The sequence below is a fragment of the Delphinapterus leucas genome, chromosome 4, assembly GCF_059928025.1.
Source record: "Delphinapterus leucas isolate spDelLeu-1000000601 "Yukka" chromosome 4, BTC_Dleu_Yukka2, whole genome shotgun sequence".
Taxonomy (NCBI): domain Eukaryota; kingdom Metazoa; phylum Chordata; class Mammalia; order Artiodactyla; family Monodontidae; genus Delphinapterus; species Delphinapterus leucas.
The window spans coordinates 81,300,007-81,320,814 of NC_143132.1; the positions used below are offsets into that span (position 1 = coordinate 81,300,007).

The window sequence follows — 20,808 nt, forward strand, 5'->3', positions numbered from 1 at the left end:
GCAAAAAAATAAAAAAGAACATGGAAAGCATACCTCTTTAGGACTTTGACATTCCGAAAGAGTTTTTTTTATTTTTTCCAGAGAGAGAGTAGCCTTAACCAAAATTGGAAGAACAAATGATAAAGGTAGGTATCAGAGCCCAAAGCTGATCAATAGAGAACTAACTGGCCTTGGAAAACATACACACTTGAATCCAAGTTGCTGGACAAACCTATAGGTGGCATTCGGGGACCACTCTGACAAATCCAGAAAACACAGTGGGTTCCATCCAATGAGAGGCAAACACACAAATGCCCCAGTTTTTAAAAATTAGTAAAGGATACATTCTGGAAACCACAGACTGATATACTTCATCCCAACCCCTGGCAAAATTCTGGAATAAAGTATTAACCAAGTACTTGCCCTTTACAGATATTAGTGGCTTAATATGAGTTCTCTTATTCCTTTTCTGATAGAGGTTGTAGGGTGGTTATTTAGGAAAAGCTATTTGATCTCAGCACAATGTCTTATGTTTTAGTGGAAAGAGCACAGAATTGAGGTCTGAACACCTGGATACTAGTCTAACTCCACCATTAGTAAGTTGGGTGACCACAGGCAAGATCTTTAACCTCACTGGGCCTCACTGATGAAAGATAGGACATGTTCTCTTGGGTCCCTCTCATCTCTGAGTTCCATGATTCCATACTGTAATGAAAAGTGGGCTGGGCAACAGTCCTGTTCAGAGGGTGCAGCCCTGATAAGGCAGCCACACCCCAAGGGCCATTTAATGCACAATATCGGGTGTGTTAAACTGACCAAGGAGAGGGCTTATTCCCTGTTTTGCCCTTTATATATGTGTATTAATGGACTTAATCTGCAAATAATAGGAGAGCTACTGCATAGGGTCACAGAATGAAGACTTAATATAAACTAGATGGGCTGGTGGGGGCTTGGGCTGAAAGTCAGACGAAATTAAATAAGTGCAAAACCCTCTGTCTAAGTTATTTAAAAATACCTACACAAGTTCAGGATGGGGAAGACTGGGCTGAGAAGTAGATGATGGGATGAGGGCCTGAGGGCCTGAGATGACCACCCACTCAAGCTGAAGTGATTCAGTCGTCATGTAGCTGCTCATAAAAGAGCTAGTGCAAACTTGATCATATTTAACACTAAGGATAATGATCATGGGGGACATGTTGAGCCTCTACCTGGGCTCCTCACATTATTTCATTTCTGGGGCGTGATAATATTAGGGGATCCCAGCCCCAGGAAGTGCTGGTGACATTGCCGCCTGTGCCATCAAATTCTGCCATTGGTGTTCTTTTCAGTGCCAGGACCTTATGGAGTAGGACAGTAACAAACCGTAGTGTGTACAGAACGGGGCAAGTCCCACAGGAGGAGCCAGAGACTTGACAGTGCTCAACCCTGAGGCACAACTAAATGGTGGTGTGAGAGGGAAGAGAGAGAAAGGAGTGGGTGAGACTGAGACTCTGACAGCCTGCTGTCAATCTGTGTACTTCCATTTGTAAGTTGTGTGACTTTGGGCAAGTTACTTAACTGCCTCTGTGCCTCAGTTTCCCCAAAAGTACAGTGAGGGTAATCCTAGTAACTAACTTATAAGATTATTATGAAGGTAATAAATGAGATGTGTATAAAAGCCTACCTGGCAAATGGCAATGTTTAATGCATATGCATGGTGATGCTGCTGCTGATGGATGCACGTCATCGTGTACCCAGTGGGCACTTCCATGGAGGAGAAGGAGGTTCATTCTGTCTGACTTCAGAAGGGAGAATAAGACCAACAGGTGGAAGCAGGAAGGAAGAGAATCAGGTTCAACATTAAAAGACCTCTGAAATAATCAGAACTTCCTAATAAAGAAAGGAATTCCCAGTCACCAAAGAAGCTCACTCTCTACCATTTTGTAGCTGGGGAGACAAGTCATGGGGATGATAAGATACGATAAATTGAGAGCTGCAAAGAAATCAGGAAGTATGCCAAAATGAATGGCAACAAGCCCTACCTTTCTATTTCTCATCTGTTAAGAAATCTCTGGAAGTTTGGATTTGTTGGTAACCTCAAAGATAGTGGATATTTGTTGCATGCTTTTGATTTTTTTTCCTGCCTCACATTAAGCAAGACGAAGAGCTTGGGCTTTGTAGTCAGATTGCCCAACTTTGAACCCCTGCTCTGTTATTTATCAACTGTGCCATCTTGGATAGCTTAGCTTACCTCTCTGGGTAATGTTTTCTTCTGTAAATGAAGTAAACTATCTCCAATCCTGAGGAACGAGGATCAGAGCTAATATACTTTTTGCTGCATTGGTAAGCATTATGCCAAAGTAGGCTGACTTTATAGATATGTGAGACGGGCAGATTGGAGCCTACTGGCCTTTTGTACCTGGCGGTGATGTGGGTGGTAGAGACTGGATAAAGGAACTCTGCTACATCAGCAAGCACATATGCCAAAATTGCACTTACGATAGAGACACAGGAGACAGGAAAATTCTGAAAGCCATCCAACTCTTAAAGTCTTATACTTCTCACAAGAGGGGTAAAATAAGAAGAGGTAAAATGAAACTTTTCTGTCATTTGTTGAGAATATGCAGTGTTAGGTTCTGGACTCAATGCTCCACCAGATCTTCACAATGGTTACGGAGGGGCAGGATTGATGATAATGAGGTTGGACTGGTGAACAGTTTGCAGTTGTCTTCTGAACCATCCCTAAAGCCCTTCTAGATCTATAGACGGTTCCTGGAGCTTTGTGCTGTCTCCCCAGAGCTGACCAGGACTGGACCTCCCTCACCCCACTGCAGTGGCCAAAGCATTAGGCCTGAGCAACGTTGCCCAAGATTCAGCTTCTGACAGAGGCTGGCTGGTGGCTGACGGCCTTTCACATTCTCCATGAGAGCCCACACCACATGTGCACACACACACACACACATACATACATACATACATGCCACCTTGGGTTGGGATATACTGAGGACACTAACGGATGAAATTCTCTCTCTGCCCCTCAGTGTGACGGAGTTGGGGTGGACCTGAGCGGCATCTTCCTTGAAGGCATTGCTATTCTCAACATTCCCAGCATGTACGGTGGCACCAATCTCTGGGGAGAAACCAAGAAGAACCGGGCTGTGATCCGGGAAAGCAGGAAGGTCGTCACTGACCCCAAGGAACTGAAATTCTGCATTCAAGGTAAGCCAAGCATGAGGAAAATTGCTCTAGGTCAGTGGGAGGGATGTTCAGGCGGGTCTGGCAGCAAACTGTATTAGGGTCTACAGCAGGTTCTAGAAGCTTCTACAGCTTTACAGGGACTCGGAGATACACTGACTCATCATCCCTGATGCTGCAATGTTTAATAACCTAATTGAGAAAAGTTACAATAAGGGAGCCCTGAATGACAGTCAGTAGTCAAACTGTGGGACTCCATGAGGTTAGGGTCAAAGGCTGTTTGTGTCAAGGTTACCAGTGTCCTTCAGTAACTTAAATCCAATAGTCAGTTCTCAATCTTGATCTTGCTTCATCTGTCAGCAGCATCTGACCCAACTGATCACTCCTTCTTCCTGGAAACACTGTCCACTCAGCTTCCAGGACTCCACACCTTCCTGGTTTCCCACTGGTCACTCCTTCTTAGTCTCTTTTGCTGAGTCCTCATCTTCTCTCTAACCTCTTTATACGGGAGGGTCCCCAGCCCTCTTCTCTTTTCTGTCTGTACTCACTTCTTTGATGATCTCATCGAGTAGTGAGACTTTATTTAAATACCACGTGAGTGCCAGTGACTCAGCAAGTCCAAAACTGATCTCTGACGTCCCTCCCCCAAACCTTCTCCACCCACAGCCTTCTCCATCTCAGTTGACGATAACTCAAACCTGCCCGCTGCTTAAGCCAAAACACTTGGCACCATCCTCGATTCCCTTTTATCTCATATCTCATACCCAACCCATCCAAAAATCTGTTAGCTCTACTCTTTAAAAACATCTAAGATTCCTACCACCTTGGTCTGAGCCACCATCCCTTATCCCCTGGATTACTGCAGACCCTCCCAACTGGATTCCCTGCTTCTTCCCCCACCCTCTACAGTCACTTCTCACCACTGCATCAGAATGCCCCTGGGAAAATATGTCCGTCCATGCCACTCCTGCTCAGAATCCTGCAGTGGCTCAGATTGAAAGCTAAAGCTCTTCATGTGGCCTAGAGGGTCCTAGATGGTTTGGCCTTTCGTCACCTCCGGACTGCATCTTCTTTTACTGCCCCCTCACTCCCTCTGCCTCTGCCACCCTGCCATGAGCCGACTCTTCTTCCTGCCTGGGACAACTGGGTAGTGTGCCTTAGAGGCCATCAATTGCCCACCAGGATACAGGACACAGCTTTCTGAGAGTGCCCTTAAAACTACCTTCAGCCCTACCCCTTACCAGCCACTGCCACCAGCAAACCAGACGGGCCTCAATCAAAGTTCCTGGCAGGTCTGCCTCTTCTGTGGATCAGATGAGCAGGCCCCGCTGATCCGCAGGGATTCTCAGTGGCCTGGTGAGCCAGAGTAGGGGTGTGGGGAGAAGCCGTATGTGAGGGCTTTGGCAAAGACCCCACCTGAGGAGGCAAGAGAATGGATTCAAATCCAAGTGCTGGCACTAACCTACTTTTTGGGACGTTGGTTTTCTTTGCCATAAAACCAGCATCTGGTATAAAAGTTTTGATGACTGAATGGATGGGATTGACCAGACCATTGATTTTTAAACCAGACCTGCCTATCGAAAATGAAGTCCTGGGCCCCAGCCCAGATCTCCATAATCAATCTCTGGGTTGGTTCCTGGGAACCTAAATTTGTAATGAACTCCCCAGACGATCTGATGGGCTGCCGGGTTTGAGAACCACCGACATAGACAAGTGTCCAGGAATCTGGGTCTGGGTTCTTTGATGTCCCAGGTGGTTAGTCCTAAGGCTGGATGTGATCCCACCAGTAGAAGGAAACAAAACTTGGCCAACCATTGAGGGAATTGTTACTGCCTTATTTCAGACCTACCTGTTAATCAGATTGTCGTATTCTGAAGCAAGGTCATCAAGAGGGGTCATCTGCACACCTGTGTCCTTTAAGAGACGACTTGGGAATTTTTTTTTTTCTCTGCTTCCCTCTTAAGTCCCCTTTATTTCAGAGTAAACTTTTCAATTTGTATAAATTATTAAACTGAATAATGTGTTCCTCCTTCCTCCCTTGGCAGGGGAAGTTGTGGGTGCTAGCAGAGGGTGGGGGAAGCATTGGAAGTTGTAGAAAGTTTCTGCAAACTTTCCCACCCCAGTGTTCCCACCCCAGCCGCCACTCTGGCATCCAGGCAGAGCAGAATCAGGGCAGAATCCCCCTCCCCTCAGGCAGGGGCTGGGGGCCGCTCTTGCTGAGGATGTTTTCTGGTTGGGGCTCAAGGACAATCGTCATCTTCCCTTGTATGTCTTACCGTATATCTTCCCCTTCTTCAAGCAAGAGTAATGTGTCTGCTGATCGCTCATGACCTTCATGTACAGGAACTCTCTTCCCCAAATCCCCCTCTCCCACCCCAAGAGTATGCTTTCAGAGCTAAAAATGCAGCTACTTCCTGTTCTTTAGATGAGGACAGGAGCTGATCAGAGCAGAGGCTGAGGAGGGAGTCTTGGCTTCTGGGCTTTGCAGAGAACGAACCTACAGTGAAAGCTTTTTCTTAAAGGGCCATGATCTCCTTTAAGATGAGATGTTAATGAGGAAACGCTAAAGAGGCAACCCATTTTAAAAAGTGGAAAAGCATTGGCCTGGGAGTCAAGAGTCCTGGGTTCCAGTCCAGACTTTGCCTCTCACTAGTGTATGATGTTGGGCAAGTCCTTTCAACTTCTTGGGTTTCAGTTTTCATTATCTGTAAAATAGGCAAATCTGACAATCATACAGGTTCCTGTAGAGCATAGGTTGCTTACAGCTCCACAGAATTAAGGCACGGCCAGGTTTTGGTCTAGTGGACTCCTTGAACAGAATTATATGGCAGGTTTCTTCCTTCTTTCGGTGTGTTTTGTCTCAGTTTACAGGCCAGTGGCTGAGAAGGTAGGGATCTTCCTCTGCAGGCTCTTTATTTGTTGGGATTTGTTATTCCTTGGCAGTTTCACTAGGGCTGGAGGTGGAGGGAGAGGTCAGAAGAGAATAGTGGGAGGGAGGGGGTTTATCATAGGAAGTGTTAAAGGAAATGACAACAGAAAATGTTACTGTCAAATCTCATCACAGGTCAGTCTTTCTCCTTGGAAAAGAAAGAAGGTCAATCAAGATTAGCATGGAATGAGTTCTATAAAACCATTGGCTGATTAGAAAGCAAGAAGTGGTCCTGGGAAAAGCACCAAGCTTGCAGTTGAATGACCTGGGTTTAAATTTAGGCTTTACACTTTCTAGTCTTATAAACCTTGGAAAGTTACCCAACCTCTCTGAGTCTCAGCTTCCTCACCTGTAAAATTGGCATAATAATACCTAGCTTGTCATGATGATGGATGTCAGAGTGCCTGGAACATAGTATAAGCTCAAACTTTGAATTTTCTCCTCACCTTTCACGCTATGTTATGTTGGGGCATACCAGCTGAATTACTGATTTTGAAGTTCTCAGGTTTAGCATTGCCACCTATCTGTACTATCACTAAGAAAGAGCAGAGATCCTGCCAAACTCCAGCCCAGCCTTTGCCCTAGCACATTAAACCTATACCATCAATTGTACCTACTGCCTCCTTTCCTAGACCTTTCAAATTCCAAGGATGGAGGCTGGATATTATTCATCTTTTCCCCAGTGCCTGACCCCGTGTAGTTAGTCCAAGAAAGCTTATTGGATAAATGAGAGGTACCTGGGCAAGGGTTCTTTTTAGCTTTTATAATACCAGTAAGAATAGTGACAGGTATTTATATTTCGTTTCGGCTTGCTGATAGCTTTACATATATTAACTTGACCTAACCCTAACCAGAAACCCATGAGCAAGGTTATACCCGCTCCCCTCCATGTCCCTATTTCATAGTTGGGAAAAACAGAGGCCCAGAGAAGCAATAGGACTTACACGATTTATGTCCAGTGGTCGCATCAGAACCAAGTCCCTGATCCCTAGCCCCACCCCAAGTGGCTAGTGTCCAACTAGAAAATTTATTTGAGGTCCTACTATGTGTTCTGCACAAGCCAGACACTCAGAAAACAGGAAGCATTTATGTTCCAGTCCAAGGAAAGGCTCCATACACACTTGGTTGAAATTCTGCTCCTCCTACAAGACCTACCTCAAGGGCCGTCTCCTTCCTAGAGCCTGTGGTGGCACCTCTGGAAGTGAGTCTGGCCTCCAAGTTCCTGGAGCATTTAATTTGGGCTTCTGTCTTGACAGTACACTGATTATGGGTTGCCTTGTCTCGTAGGCACGTGTATCCTCATCATATTTTTCTCCTGCCAGTACCTGGAAAATGGGGAGCATGTGTTTTTCATCTCTGTGTCCCCTTCAAAGCCTAACATCCTACCTGGCTCAGGCTGTTCTACAGAAATGTTTGTCGGAGGGTGGGGTGTGGGGGGGAAGGAATCTTGCCTTTGGCCTGTGAGCACAGTGGGCAGTAGATTCTGGAGCTGGACAGGAGCAGACCCTCAGGGGAAAATCTTAAAAAAAAAAAAAAAGTCTTACAAAGAGTTCGATGCAAATATTTGTGAGACTGAGAATTTAGTTTCATGGAACCATTAGAAACTCATTTGATAAGTAAGATGTGCTGGCTATCTTCAAATAAGTAATTCAAATATAGCCTGGAGGACTTATAGCTGAGAGTCGCTGTAGAGTAAGGGACTGACCATTGAACTAGAAGCTAGAAGACCCAGACCTCCCCACCACCAGCCATGTGATGTTAGTTGAATCATTGAATTTTTCCAAGCCTCCATTTCAACCCTTGCAAAATGGAAACAATTATAATCTCTCTCCATCAGCATAGTCACCTTGTTTTGAGAGTTAAATGAGATCATCCATGTAGAACACTTAGCAGAATGCCTGGGACGTGGTGAGCGCTTGATCAATAGTCATCAGAAAAATTGTTAAGTGATCAGTGGAAGGTGATGAGTATTTAGTACGTGAGAAAAGGGCCAAATTTAGAATTTCACTCTCTTTACTTCTGCTTCAGTCATTTGGTCTGGATTGTCTTTAAATTACCTATGGTTCTGACAGCCCACAACTCTAGGGTTACTTGTTGGCACTGTGCTTAAGCGTGTTTGGCTGTTGCTGCCAATGTGGAGGTTCCACCTGAGCGGCTATCCGGCGAAGCCAGGTGAGGGTAAGGGTGCCAAGCCTTGAAGCACCAAGGGCATGCATGGCACAAGCTAGATCAGTCCCCCCGAGGCTAGGGAGCAAAGCCCTGGAAGCTCTGCCATTGTTTCTCTCCGGCCCCACCCTGGACGTGAATGCGGAGACTTCCTACACATGTTCTCAGACTCTTCTCTGAGGCTCGTGTATGCCCCCATCCAGCCTTCAGCCTTGAGCCAGCAGCAGCCTTGAGGCTGTGTCACCCAGAGCTGGCTCCCTTACCCTCAGTGAGGTTTCTTAGTCAACCCCATGTGAACTGCATCCAGGGTGTCCTAGACAAGATTCTAAACAGAGAGGGCAAAATCTCCCCAGACTTTCACTGGGTAATAATTTTTGCAATTCCTGGTAAACAAAAACAGGGAGACCCTTGGTAGGATATACATTTTGAGTCAGTTTCCCAGCAGCAGTGACAGGCTTTCTGTCATTTATTCAACACACACCTTCGAAACACAGACCAAATGCCAGGCACCAGGGCGCATTGATGAGCAAAACCAGATCTAGTGCCTGCAGCCATTAGGGAGTGCGGGAACCGGGCCTCAGTAAAACAGTCCTGCAGATAGGCATGTAGTTAGGATCTGTGATAAGTGCTAAGAGGGAGAGTCGCATGGCTACTCAGCACCCCAGCAAGGCCAGCCAGCCACTGCGTGGCTCACAGATAGGCTCGCTAGCCTGGAACTCAAACCAACTAGCAGGCACTCACACAGGCACCCTCCTGGCAAAAGCATACAGTCATCAAATCTGCCACCCAGATGCCAGGGTCTTACCTGGGAAGAGGAAAACCCTCCCACTTCAAAGTCAGTTGACACCACTACTTTGTGGGCACAGGTGGTTCAACCTGCCTGTGCACTGTGCCCATGTGGATCTTCACTAATTGCATGGGTCTTACCCTGAATCCCAAAGCCAGATAAAGGGACGCCATCCAGCTGTCAGAGATCCACCCTCCCGGGTGGTGAGCCAGAACTCAGATGAGACAATAGGATAATCATGAGTACATGAGTTCATTGCTTCTCAGGGCTCTCTCCTCACTTGTAGGAAACCATAACAGAAAGTGGCCGGTTGGGTTCAGGAGCTGTCCAGGGTTGTATGTTCCCAATTTTCCCATTTGGTGGAGATCTGACCAGAAAGACAGTCGTAGTGAGCAATGGCCAGCCACTTACGGCTCATTCGGGTTGAAAAATAGAAATGTTCCTAAAAAGTGTGCATTTCACAGAGGCCTCTCTGGCCAAGGTCTCACCTAGGGGCTGAGATGGAGCAAGGCTAGCAACCCCTAAAGAGCCTGGCGGGCACTTGGGGGGTGTGCGCTGGGACGCCCCTCGGCGCTGGGAAGTAACCATGGCAACACACCAGTCATTCCTCTGCATCAGTGGCAGGCCTACAGAGAGACTCTGCTCTGCTTTTCACAGGAAATCACAGCTTTGTCACTCAGTCCCTCAAGCACCCACGTTGGAATCAACATGCCCCAAACCCAGATGAGGCATTCTCTTCTCCCTCTTTACACACCCTCCCCCTTCTCCTAAAGCCCATTGCCCATCCCCACGTTCCCTGCCTTGTTGATGGCATCACCTGTTGCCCATGCTAGAGACCCAGAGTGATGCATTTCCCGTCACAGCGGCTCATGGAACTCTCCTGTAATTATTTGTTCACATGGTGTCTCTCCCACCCAATGTGAGCTCCTCGGCTCCAGATATCATAGTTCCTTCTACATCCCTGTGCCTGGCACGGCCTCTGAGACCTTGAAAGAGCTTATTAATATTGGTTGACCAAAAGCACCCAGGGTCAGGGGCACCTGGAGCAGTAAGATAGGGAACCGTGTTTGATGGGATGAAATTTGTGTGTGTGATGCTCGTGAGCAATGTTCCAGAGCTGCTGTGCCAGCATCGGCCTGTACAGGAGGCCAGGAGGTCTGCCTTCCATCCTCACTGGTCCCTTCTCCAAGCCCCTATGTGTTCCCAGCTGCCTCTACATCACGCAGTCTCTCCGTACCTGTCAGGGTTGCCTGCTGGACTCTGCGGGTTAGGCTAGGTGTGTTTTTGCAGCTTCCAAATCAGGGCCACACAACCTGATTCTCAGGTCTATGTAGTACTGAAATCCCAGACTCACTGGTCTCTTAGAAATTTAGAGATCCTTTTGTCCTCTAGATAAGGAGAGGGGGAACCAGCAAGGTGAAGTGGCTGGCCCTTGGCCAAACCCCAACTGAAATGCAGGTCTTTTAGTTCACACAGGCCAGCCCTCTGTCCGCTAGAGCAGAGGTTGGCAAGCTTTTCCTGTAAAGGACCACGTAGTAACTCTTAAAATAGTTAGGCTTTGTGGGCTATGCAGTCTCGGCTACAACTGCTTACCTCCAACCCCTCAGCGTGAAAGCGGCCATAGACCACACGCAACGAATGGCATGGCTGCGTCCTAGTCCCCCTTTATTTACACAAACAAGCAGCAGGCTGGGTTTGGCCCTCGAGCCGTGGTTTGCCCATCCCTGCACTAGAACCACACGTGGTCCACAGCCAGCAGCAAGGGCATCACCTGAGATTGTCAGAATGTAGGCCAAACCTCCTGAAGCCCAATCTGCCTGTCAGCAAGATCCCCTGGTGATGAATGCTTACTCAAGTTTGAAAAGCACTGCACTGGTGGGCCTGGCTGCTCCCCCGAGGATGCCAAGAAGATACTTTATAGATTAGAAAAATGAGGCCTAGGGAGATTAATTGACCCATCCAAGGTCACACAAACTGGAGGACCTGGGACTAGAGCCCTAGTATTTCACACATGGAATTCTTTCTATACACACCAGACCACCCACCCCAGCCTCCCCATTTCTGCCTGTCCCTGACCCAACCCGCATTTACTAGAAGTTCAAGTGAAGCAATCCTTCATTCTTCCCCAGCTGACTTGTGAATCAGGAGGACTCTGCCTCCAGCTGAGTGTCCCCCCCCCCACCCCGCCAAGATTGGGAGGGGTGGGCGAGGCAGAATAGGGCCTCCGGAGGCTGTTCCACGTCCGCAGAGGGAAACTTGCTCATACAGGTTCAAGCTGGAGTTAAACTCCAACTGAATTCCTGCCTTAGGAGGTTTGTTGCTCAAAATAGAACCAAAGAACCAAGGAAACTTTCATTTTTCACATGCAGAAGAAACTTCTAGACTGGCTGTCTGGCAGGCCTAGACATCTTAGATTTTTCCCTCTTCTGCTTGCCCCATCTTGACCCACCACCGACTCCTGTTCTCCTGTAGCAACTTTAATATCTGGCACCTCCTAAGACCCAGCCCACAGCAAAACTCCATACTGGCCACACGCTCTGCGCAGCCTGTGCTTCTTGATGTTTTTAAGTCGTGCAAGAAGTGCTTCATCTTCTTAATTAATCAATAAATATGTATTGGGCTGTTGTTTACTGAGCACTTATTTTTGGGCCAAGCTGTTGCCTATTTAATTATTTAATCTATTTTATGGCTGACGCTAATGGGGTTAAGTGACTGGCCAAAGAATACAGATGATACCCAGTAGAGCTGATTCAAACCTGCCTTCAAGTACCGAGTGCTCCAGGTGCTATAGAGGGTGCAAGCACCAGTGTGACATGGTTCCAACCTCCAGCAGATCTCAGTCTAATGTAAGAAATATATGTAGAACGATCATGTTACCACTGGCATGATAGGCAAGCACCACGGAGTGGCAGAAACAGAGTACGGTTAGAGTGTGGGAAGTAAGAAAAGGAGGGGCTTTCCTTAGGGACTCAATCCCCTGCTGCCCAGCACTGTGCCAGGCACCTAGGAGGTGATCAATAAATATTTGATGTATGACTGAATGAATGAATGAACAAACGAACAAGATAGAATGTGTGTGTGCCAGTACTTGAAGCCGGAAAGGATTGGAAAGGACAGAATGAGAGAAGAGGCACATGGACTAGAGCATTAGCACACAGAAATAGCAAAGGGGAAGACTGGAAACGTAGAGACCCTTGAGTAATGTGCCATGGAGTTTGTATATGATCCTTTGAATATGGGAAGAGATGAAGGGTTTTAAGCCAAGAGCAATAGGATGAGAGAGCAGCATGCAGTTTGGATTCAAGGAAAAGGAAAGGAACTGGCAGCAAGGAGGCCAGTTAGGAGGCTGGTGCAGAACACAGGCTTACAACTCTGAGGCCTTGAATAGCAGTCAGTGGCACAAGAGGAAAAATGGACAAAAGCCAACAGGAAGTGGACAGACAAAGGGGACACTACTGTGTGGATGATGCCTCCTTCCCCGCAAACCACCCAACAGGGTCCCCGCTTCTTCTGCCCACAAGCTCAGCCCTCTCCTGTCTACCTCCACCCCAAAGCCCTCCCCATTACCAGTGGCTGCTGTTGGCAGAATGGATGCCTTAAGCAGGGCCCTGTGTCTTTTCCACCTCCAGCCTGCAGCCAGCACCCATCTCTTCCCATTTTCCGGACAATTCATCCAACACTTGTTAAGCACCTACTTGAATTTAGCACCATATGCTAGAAATATTTTGCATTCATCATCTCGTTTCAGTCCCCTACAGCACCCCTGAGAGACACTTTATAATTAGAAAAATGAAGCCCAGGGAGGTTAATTGACCTGTCCAAGGCCACGCTAATTGGTGGATCTGGGACTAGAGCCAAGTCCAAGTATACCAAACCTGGCATTCTTTCCATTCACACAATACCCTCCCCCACCTCCCCATTTCTGGTTGATCTTGACTCAACAACCAGAAAGTCACAACTATCCTTTTGCTTTGCCTTTCTGGATATGTGCGTCCCTCTGAGCTGTGATTCATTTGGTGGGTGTAGCTCTCTGTAATGTACCTTATGTGTGTCATGCCTGAGACTCAGGCTTGAGTTGAACTGGAAGATCTCACCACTAATTGATTGATTCTATTATATACACTGTATGTGGAATTGAAGCTTCTTGAGCTCAGTGGGCAAAGTAATGCCAGATAATAAACCAACTAGTATTTCACCTTCAGGCCAAGAGAGTCGGCATTCCATTTAACAAGAAGTCTCCCCTGCGAGGAGCTGAGGATAGGCTCACCCCACTCCACGCCCCCTTCCCTGCACTGAGAGGTCCCACCATGCCAAGATGTTTGGTCTCTGCTTTGAGTCCTTTATTCAGAGCTTATTTTGGGGGTCAGACCGGCCTTGGTTTGAATTCCAGCTTTACCATATGCCAGCTTTGTGACATTAGGCAAGTTCCTCAACCTCTCTGAGCCTCAAGATTTTTTTTTTTTATGTTGGGATAATAGTGTCTATCCAACAGAGTTGACACAAAGATTAAAAACAATAAAGCTGACAAGGCTCTAGTCCTGGCCTGGAGTCTGTGTCCAGTAATAGTCATTCTCTTCATGTCCTCATTGGGACCACCAGGTCAAGATTCCTGTAGCTCCACTGCCTCCCAAGCCTTATGCGATATTCTCACTCTTGATCTTTCTTAGAGGCATGATGATGATGTCAGACCCTCCCTTCAGAGCCATTTCAGGAGACCATTTCTTCCGGGGAAATTCCCCACCACACAACTCCACCAGCACGCTGCCCCTCCCCTTCTGAAGCACCTGGCCCTTAGGCATGGAGGGGATTAGGAGCCCCCCTCCTCCAATGTACCGAGCCTTCATCAGAGCCCTGCCAAACCCAGGAAGAGAAAGCCACACAGAATAGAGGCCCCACCGCACAAGCAGGCTTTCAGGAACCAGCCACAATGGCCATTGTGAGCACAAACTCACCCTTCCTCTTGCCTCAGTGTAGGGCTGCACAGAACGTTCTGTCTTCTGCACAGTGTGAGAAGCGGCAAGGCCTGCTGCCAACCTACTCTTGACCCAGCCGGCCAGGAAACCCAGCCTCCACCTTTGTTGGAAGAGCTCAAACCAAACTCAAGGATAGAATGCCCTCACCCCCGATCAAGGAAACATAGGCCCAGCGGAGGAAAGTGACTAGCCCAAGGTCATACAACTAGACAGCTAGAGCAGAGGCAGAAACCCCGGCCCCTGCCCGCTGGGCCAACACATTTCCTCTCCCTTCCACCCTGCAGCCCCTCTCCTCCTCAGAAAGCAGTGGCTCTGGGCTGCTTTTCCTTTCCGTTTCCATCTGGCTCACCTAGAGTCCAAGACCACTCAGTACCCTCTGGCCACTTTTATGCCCTGATGGGGCTTTACAGACCCCTGGGAGTGGAAGATACCTGCAAACCAGTGTGACGAGGACGCAAAGGAAACGCCTGTCAGAAGGGGTGCCCAGCCGGACCAGGGGTGTCAAAGCCATGCCTGTCTCCAGATCCTTCTCTGCATCCTCATTGCTCAGCCCAGGAACAAGGGAAAGCCACCAGGCCCGTTGTGGGATTGTCTCTCTCTCTCTCTCTCTCTCTCTCTCTCTCTCTCTCTCTCTCTCTTTCTCTCTCTGTCTCTCTGTCTCTGTCTCTCTCTGTCTCTCTCTCTCTCTCTCACACACACACACACACACACACACACACACACACAGGAACACAAAGGCAGGGAAAGGAAAGGAACTAAAGGACTCATTTCCAAGTAAAAGCTCTCCCTGTTTTAAAGGAAAAAAGTTGAAATAGGGATGCTTCTCTTGCCAGGAGGGACGGTCACCCTAAAATCTCAAGGTCGTGGAATCTCTGCTCCTCTTTTCCTCAGTGTCCTTCTCCTCTTTCTTTTCCTACCCTCCCCCCCCCATCTTCTCCTCTCCCTCCTCTCCTTCCTCCTGGACTACCTTCTCTGGATTACACTGATTACCATCTGCAGAAGGCCACGCACTTACTATGTAGCAAAGACAATTTCCTGAGGACCACCCTTTCTAAAGAAGCCTAAAATCACAATGACAGCCACTGTTTCTTGAGGGCCTTCTGTGTGCTCTCTGTGCAGGCTCTGGATGGCATCACTTCTAAACCTCATCAGCAACCCTGCCAGTGAGGTTACTAGACCTACATTTTCCTGATAAAAGACTCGGAGAGGCTAAGCGACTTCTCCCACAGTAATAGAAGTAGTGAGCGCCAAACAGTAGGCACTCCGACCTAAGTCTGTCCAAAGCCCGTGCTCTGTGCTTCACAGCTTGGCTCACAGTAGCACGCTCTTTACGCTGGGTTTACAGAACGCCAGGAAGTGAGCCCCCTGCCTGCTCCGTTTACCGGCAAGGAGCCCTCTGACTTTATGCTGTGTCTGAGTTAGGATGTCTAGGGAAAACACTGGTCATAAATTACCCTTCCGATAAGCTATGATTGGGATACCTGAGGGCCTGGTGCTTTGAAAGGCCAGGTGGGAACATGGCAGGTAAGTTACAGCCTTCCTTCCTTACTCACCTTTTTGTGCCCAAGGAAGCCCCAAAGCCCCCTCCGTCTCCATCTCCCCACCCCCCAGCCTGTTTTCAGGCCGCCATGCTTCTAAGCTGGCTTTGAAGCTCTCTAGCTGGGAGCAGCCTTTCATCTGCCCAGACCAGACCCAGTGGGAAGCTTAGGTGGGCTGACCAGTGCCCGGCTTTGTTGGGCTCTGGGTTCCTGAGCTGCCAAGGGCACGTGGCCCATCCCCATGGAAATCTGGAGGCAGGAGAGTAGCCCAAGGTGACGCCTACCACTGGCTTGGCAGGCCGAGTCTGCCAGCTACCACTCACCCGTCCAGAACATGGGGGCCGAACCTGGCCCGCAGCAGGGCAGAGCGGGGTTGCATCCTTGCTTTCTGAGGCGAGTAAGAAGGTCCCACAGCCCCTCCCCGTGCATGCCAGCTTCTCAGTAGCCCAGTGATAAGGGACGTTCCTAACTGCTGTTTACTGAGCACCTTCACATTCTTTATTTCTTTTGTCCTCAAAATAACCCATGATGTAGGTTTTCTTATTGTCCCTCTTATGGGCGGGGATGTTTGGTGGGGGAGGGGAGGAATTTTGTTCATATTTTGAAGCCCTCATCCCCAGTACCCCAGAATGTGGTTGTAATTGGAGACAGACTGTAAAGAGGTGATTAAGTTTAAATGAGGCAGTTAGGGTGGGCCCTACTCCCATCTGATTGGTGTCCTTACCGGAAGAGGACATTTGGGCACAGAGAGAGGCACCGGAGATGCGCGTGCACAGAGGAAGGGCTGTGTGAAGGGGCAGCCAGGGGTGGCCATCTGCAAACCCAGGAGAAGGGCTTCAGAAGAAGCCAACCCTGAAAGGTGCAAGATGTACCTTGACCTTGGCCTTCCAGCCTCCAGAACCGTGAAGGAATAGATTTGTGTTGGTTAAGCCACCCAGCCTGTAGGATTTGTTATGGCAGCCCTAGCGAACTAACAGACTCAGAGAAAACAAATGCCCTGCCCTGTATGGACACAGCCATTGAGCTGTTAGCCCCAAACTCAAGAACTTGTGCAGAGTTTCTGAGCTTTTTCCTTTATCCCTGTGATGCCATATTTGTCTGTCCGAGGCCACGTATGAAGTAGTGACAAATTTTTGCATTTCGAATTAATCAGACACATAGCCCTGTCAGTCAAAGCTTCAGAGCAGCATTAGCTGACTGGTGTTACCTGCTGAACTGATAGGATTCTAGCCCAAAGTAAGCACAGACACCTAACACCTCAGTCCACCTGTGCTGCTGTAACCCAGGTAAAGAGGCAGAGCCCACAGGGTTTATTATGTCACACAGCTGCTCTAGGGTATGGGGCGGCCTTCCTCACTGCTGGGATGGGATGGCTCAGAAGCCTTCTGGTGCCATCACATAGTCAGGGTTTCAGCACCTCCACTGAGGGCTGCTTGATTCCGGGGGTAGCCCATTGCAGCCCTCATACCTGAACCCTGGAGTGCAGATAGAAGGGGAAGCAGGGTGGGAGTGAGATTGAGGGTAGCAAAGCATGCAGCTAGGCTAAGGATCTCCCACGCTTCTCCAGGGCACCGCAAGTGAGGAGCCCAAATCATGACACCCACATCATATCCCTTACATCTTAAAGGACTGACTGTTCATTAATGTGAACCAGCAGCCAAGATGAGTATGAACATAAAAATTATGCATTAAAGAAGAGAGGTGAAAACCAGACTGGGTCATCATTATCTGTTATATGCAGATTAAATGAGTTAATTCATGGAAAACCTGTTACCCAGTTTAACCTAGGCAAGTTGTTATCATTATTATTAATCATTATATTTTTCCTCTTTCAGGCTAAACCTGTCAAGGTCTTTGGCACTAAAGCATGTATCTTATTCAATTTACTCAACAAACATTTATTGGGAGCCTTCTATATGCCAAGGGCTGGGCTAGTTGCTAAGGATTCAAAGATAAACAAAACAAGAACACATCCCTGCCTTCAACTCTCAGTGGGGTTGGGGGAGTGACGCGTCCAGAAACAGTTGTCGTTGGGTGAGATCCACTGAGCAGAGGAGAAGGAAAAAGCACACTGCCTGGAGTGTCCCGGGAGGGTAAACCGGAGTTCTCCAGGCAGAGGGATGCCTGTGCTGGGAACAGGGCCAGATAGCGAATGACCTTGGATGCCTCACTAAGAGCTGAGATGTTGTCCTTGGGCTTCCAGAGGGTTTAAACAGGGAAGATGTGCCCCTTAAATAGGAGCGCTCTGCCAGCCTTTACCTATTGGCATTGAGCTCCACCCCCTCCTCCAGACTGTGGGAAGGTCTAAAGAAATAAAAGCAAAATGGGGCTGAGATCAAAGAAGTGGGAAAAGGAACAGAGTCAGGGAAGAGTTTAAAGGAAGAAAAACATCTGGGACAGGATGCCCACTTCATCTAAAGCTCACCTGGATTTACAGCCTTTGTGTGAAACCACGAGGAACACTGAAGATTGTTAAAGATGTTTTAACCTGAATATTATGGGCTGGACTCTTGTACACAGCTCTAAGAAGGTAGACAGACAGATAGACTGTTGGGAGTTGCCAGGGTGAATGTGGCAGAAAAGGAAAGCAAACCTAATATGTTTTTGGAGCTCGCTCTGTGCCAGACACTTTCACATACACCTCTGCCATTTAATCTCATAACCACACTTTGAGGTCAGTATTATTATTCCTTAACGTCTCCTTTTCAAGTGAAGAAGCTCTGGATCAAAGCAGTCAGGAAGTAACTTGTTTATATTCTTCTTCACTCCAACTCCTGCATATGTTTTGGGCAGTTTTATTGCCTAAGGCTCAAGTTCTCCAACTTGATTCTGAGTGTGCCTCAGAATCTTCCAGAGGGCTTGTTAGAACACAGACTGCCAGGCCCAACCCCCTGTGTTTCTGATTCAGTCGATCTGGGTGAGGCCTGAGGATTTCCATTTCTAACAAGTTTCCAGGTGATGCTGATACCACACTCTGAGAACCACTGGCCTATGGGGGTGATCTACCCAATAACCTAGCCCAGCGGTTCCCAAACTGTCTGCATTTTGGAATCACCTGGGGAATCTTTTTTTTTTTTTTTTTTTTCACCTGGGGAATCTTTAAATCAGCTAGGCGAATACTGATGCCTAGCTCCCAGGCCTAGGCATTCTTTTTTCTTTAATTGAAGTGTTGTTGATTTACAGTGTTTCAGGTGTACAGCAAAATGATTCTGTTATACATAATATATACATGTATATATTCTTTTTCAGGTTCTTTTCCATTATAGGTTATTACAAGATATTGACTACAGTTCCCTGTGCTGTACCGTAGGAGGCCCACACATTCTGATTTAACTGGTATGGGGACAACCTGGGTATTATTTTTTTTTTTTTTACCCCCCCGCCCCAGGTAATTCTAACCTGCAGCAAAGTTGAGGAACCGCTGACCTAGCCGCACTTCTCCTTGACTCTGATCCCTATCACCACCCTCTCCTTCAGCTGCCCACCACTGGGGCCACAGGTAGAACTTGTCATCCTAGCGCCACTCACAGCACATCCTTCCAAACCTTTCTCCCACCGTCTCAGAACACCTGCTCCTGGAACTCATCAAGTCTCTCACTTGGCTTCTCCCTTTTCACCTAGTCCATCAACTCCTTCCCTGTTCAACCTAGATCCTGTGGTACAGTAATTACTGCAACCATCTCTTGCCCACAGCAACACATCAACCAGCCTGTTCTTTCTTTGACCATATATGTCTACCTGGGAAAGTTTGAGGAGGAGTATCTAAATCAAACTGCAGGCATGGAAGTCCAGGGAGGCTTCTTGAAGTTGACAGTGCTTGAGCTGGGTTTTGATGAGCAAGTAAAAGTGGAAGAGAGCATTTCAAGCAGGGGTACGGCATGGGTAGAGGCATAAAAGAGAGAAACAGTAGGGTTTATTGGGGAGCTAAGTGTTGTTGTATATGTCTGGAGGAGGAACTTAGCCCTACGATGTCAGGAAATAACAGTACAGAGGCAGCCTCTTGTCAGATGGGGGTGGGTCTTGGGCATCATCAAGCCAGGGAACTTACATCTTTCCAAGTATGAACAGCAGTTGATAGGTTTTTTAAATGACTTTTAAATTATAACAGTGATATACATTTATAGAACATGCAAAACACTTAGAAAAACATAAAGTAGAAAATAATAATCACTTTTAATCTAATTACCCAGAACTCACAACTCTTAAGATTTTAGGGGAATTTGTTCTTTTCTTCCATGCATGTTCTTATATAGTTGAGAACATGCTATGCAAGTAAGTTTATATCCTGCCTTCACACTTGAAGTTATAACATATACATATTTAATGTTTTTGAAATCTGTAAACATTTTAATAGCAGTGTAAAATTCTATAGTTTGATACCATATAATTTAACTATTCTCATATAGGTAGAAATGGGGGAGGGGGAAGTTTCACTGTAATAAATGACGCCACAATATTCATATTTGTATGAACTTAGATTTTTTCAGTGGTTTCTTGTGATCAGTATCAAGAAAGAAATGAATCAACAGTGTGAAAGTTTTAGACATTTATTACCAAACTTCTAAAAACTTTTCTGCCAGTTTACACTCTGATCATAGGTATGAAAGCGTGCACATTTCATCTTCCCTTCCCAGTGCCTGGTGTCATGGTTGGTGCCACTGAAGGGTTTTTGCTGTGGAGGTGACCTGAACAGATGTGCATTTATAAAATCCCATACTGGAGGCTGAATCAAGTGTACCAGATTGGAACTGCTATCGCTGTCCTTGCTGTTCCACCTTTGCTTCCACATTCTCCTGTTCCCATGTTCCCATTCTTCCTCTTTTTTCTTTCTTGGAGGAAGTGTTTGCTGCACACAGAGCACTGCACGAGACTTTGTTGCCAGGAGCAGTGCTGAAAGACCTAGCTCTGTGGTTGCAACAAGTTGGTGCCCAGCCCAGAGACCCTCTTTTTATAGTTCTATAAAAAAAAAAAAAATCTCTAGATGGTAATTCTCATTAGGGAGAGATACTTTTTATATTTTCCAATGACATTGCCAAGTGAGTTTATTGATAAATTAATTTCCTTGTGCATCCAGTGACTATCCAGTCCTACACACAATCATCCCTGTCCCTGGAATGTCCTTCCTCTTTCTCCTTCTTAACCCAGCAAATTACCTTGGCATTCATCCTTCAAGACCTTCCTTAAATGCCTGTGACACTTCCTTCCATACCTTGCCCTGTCATAATCAGTTACTCAGGCCTCCTTGTTCCTATAGTTCACTGA

The 20,808-nt window shown here is 47.3% G+C and overlaps 1 protein-coding gene across 15 annotated transcripts in view; it reads left to right on the forward strand.

Moving 5' to 3' along the window:
* DGKG (diacylglycerol kinase gamma) overlaps positions 1 to 20,808 on the forward strand; it is a 206,741-nt gene that overhangs the window by 157,801 nt on the left and 28,132 nt on the right. For all 15 annotated transcript variants that reach the window (XM_089910732.1, XM_089910727.1, XM_089910731.1 and 12 more), the window contains one exon: positions 3,000 to 3,177. In XM_089910732.1, the coding sequence (XP_089766858.1) occupies positions 3,000 to 3,177 (178 nt within the window). The remainder of the gene's footprint in view (positions 1 to 2,999; positions 3,178 to 20,808) is intronic.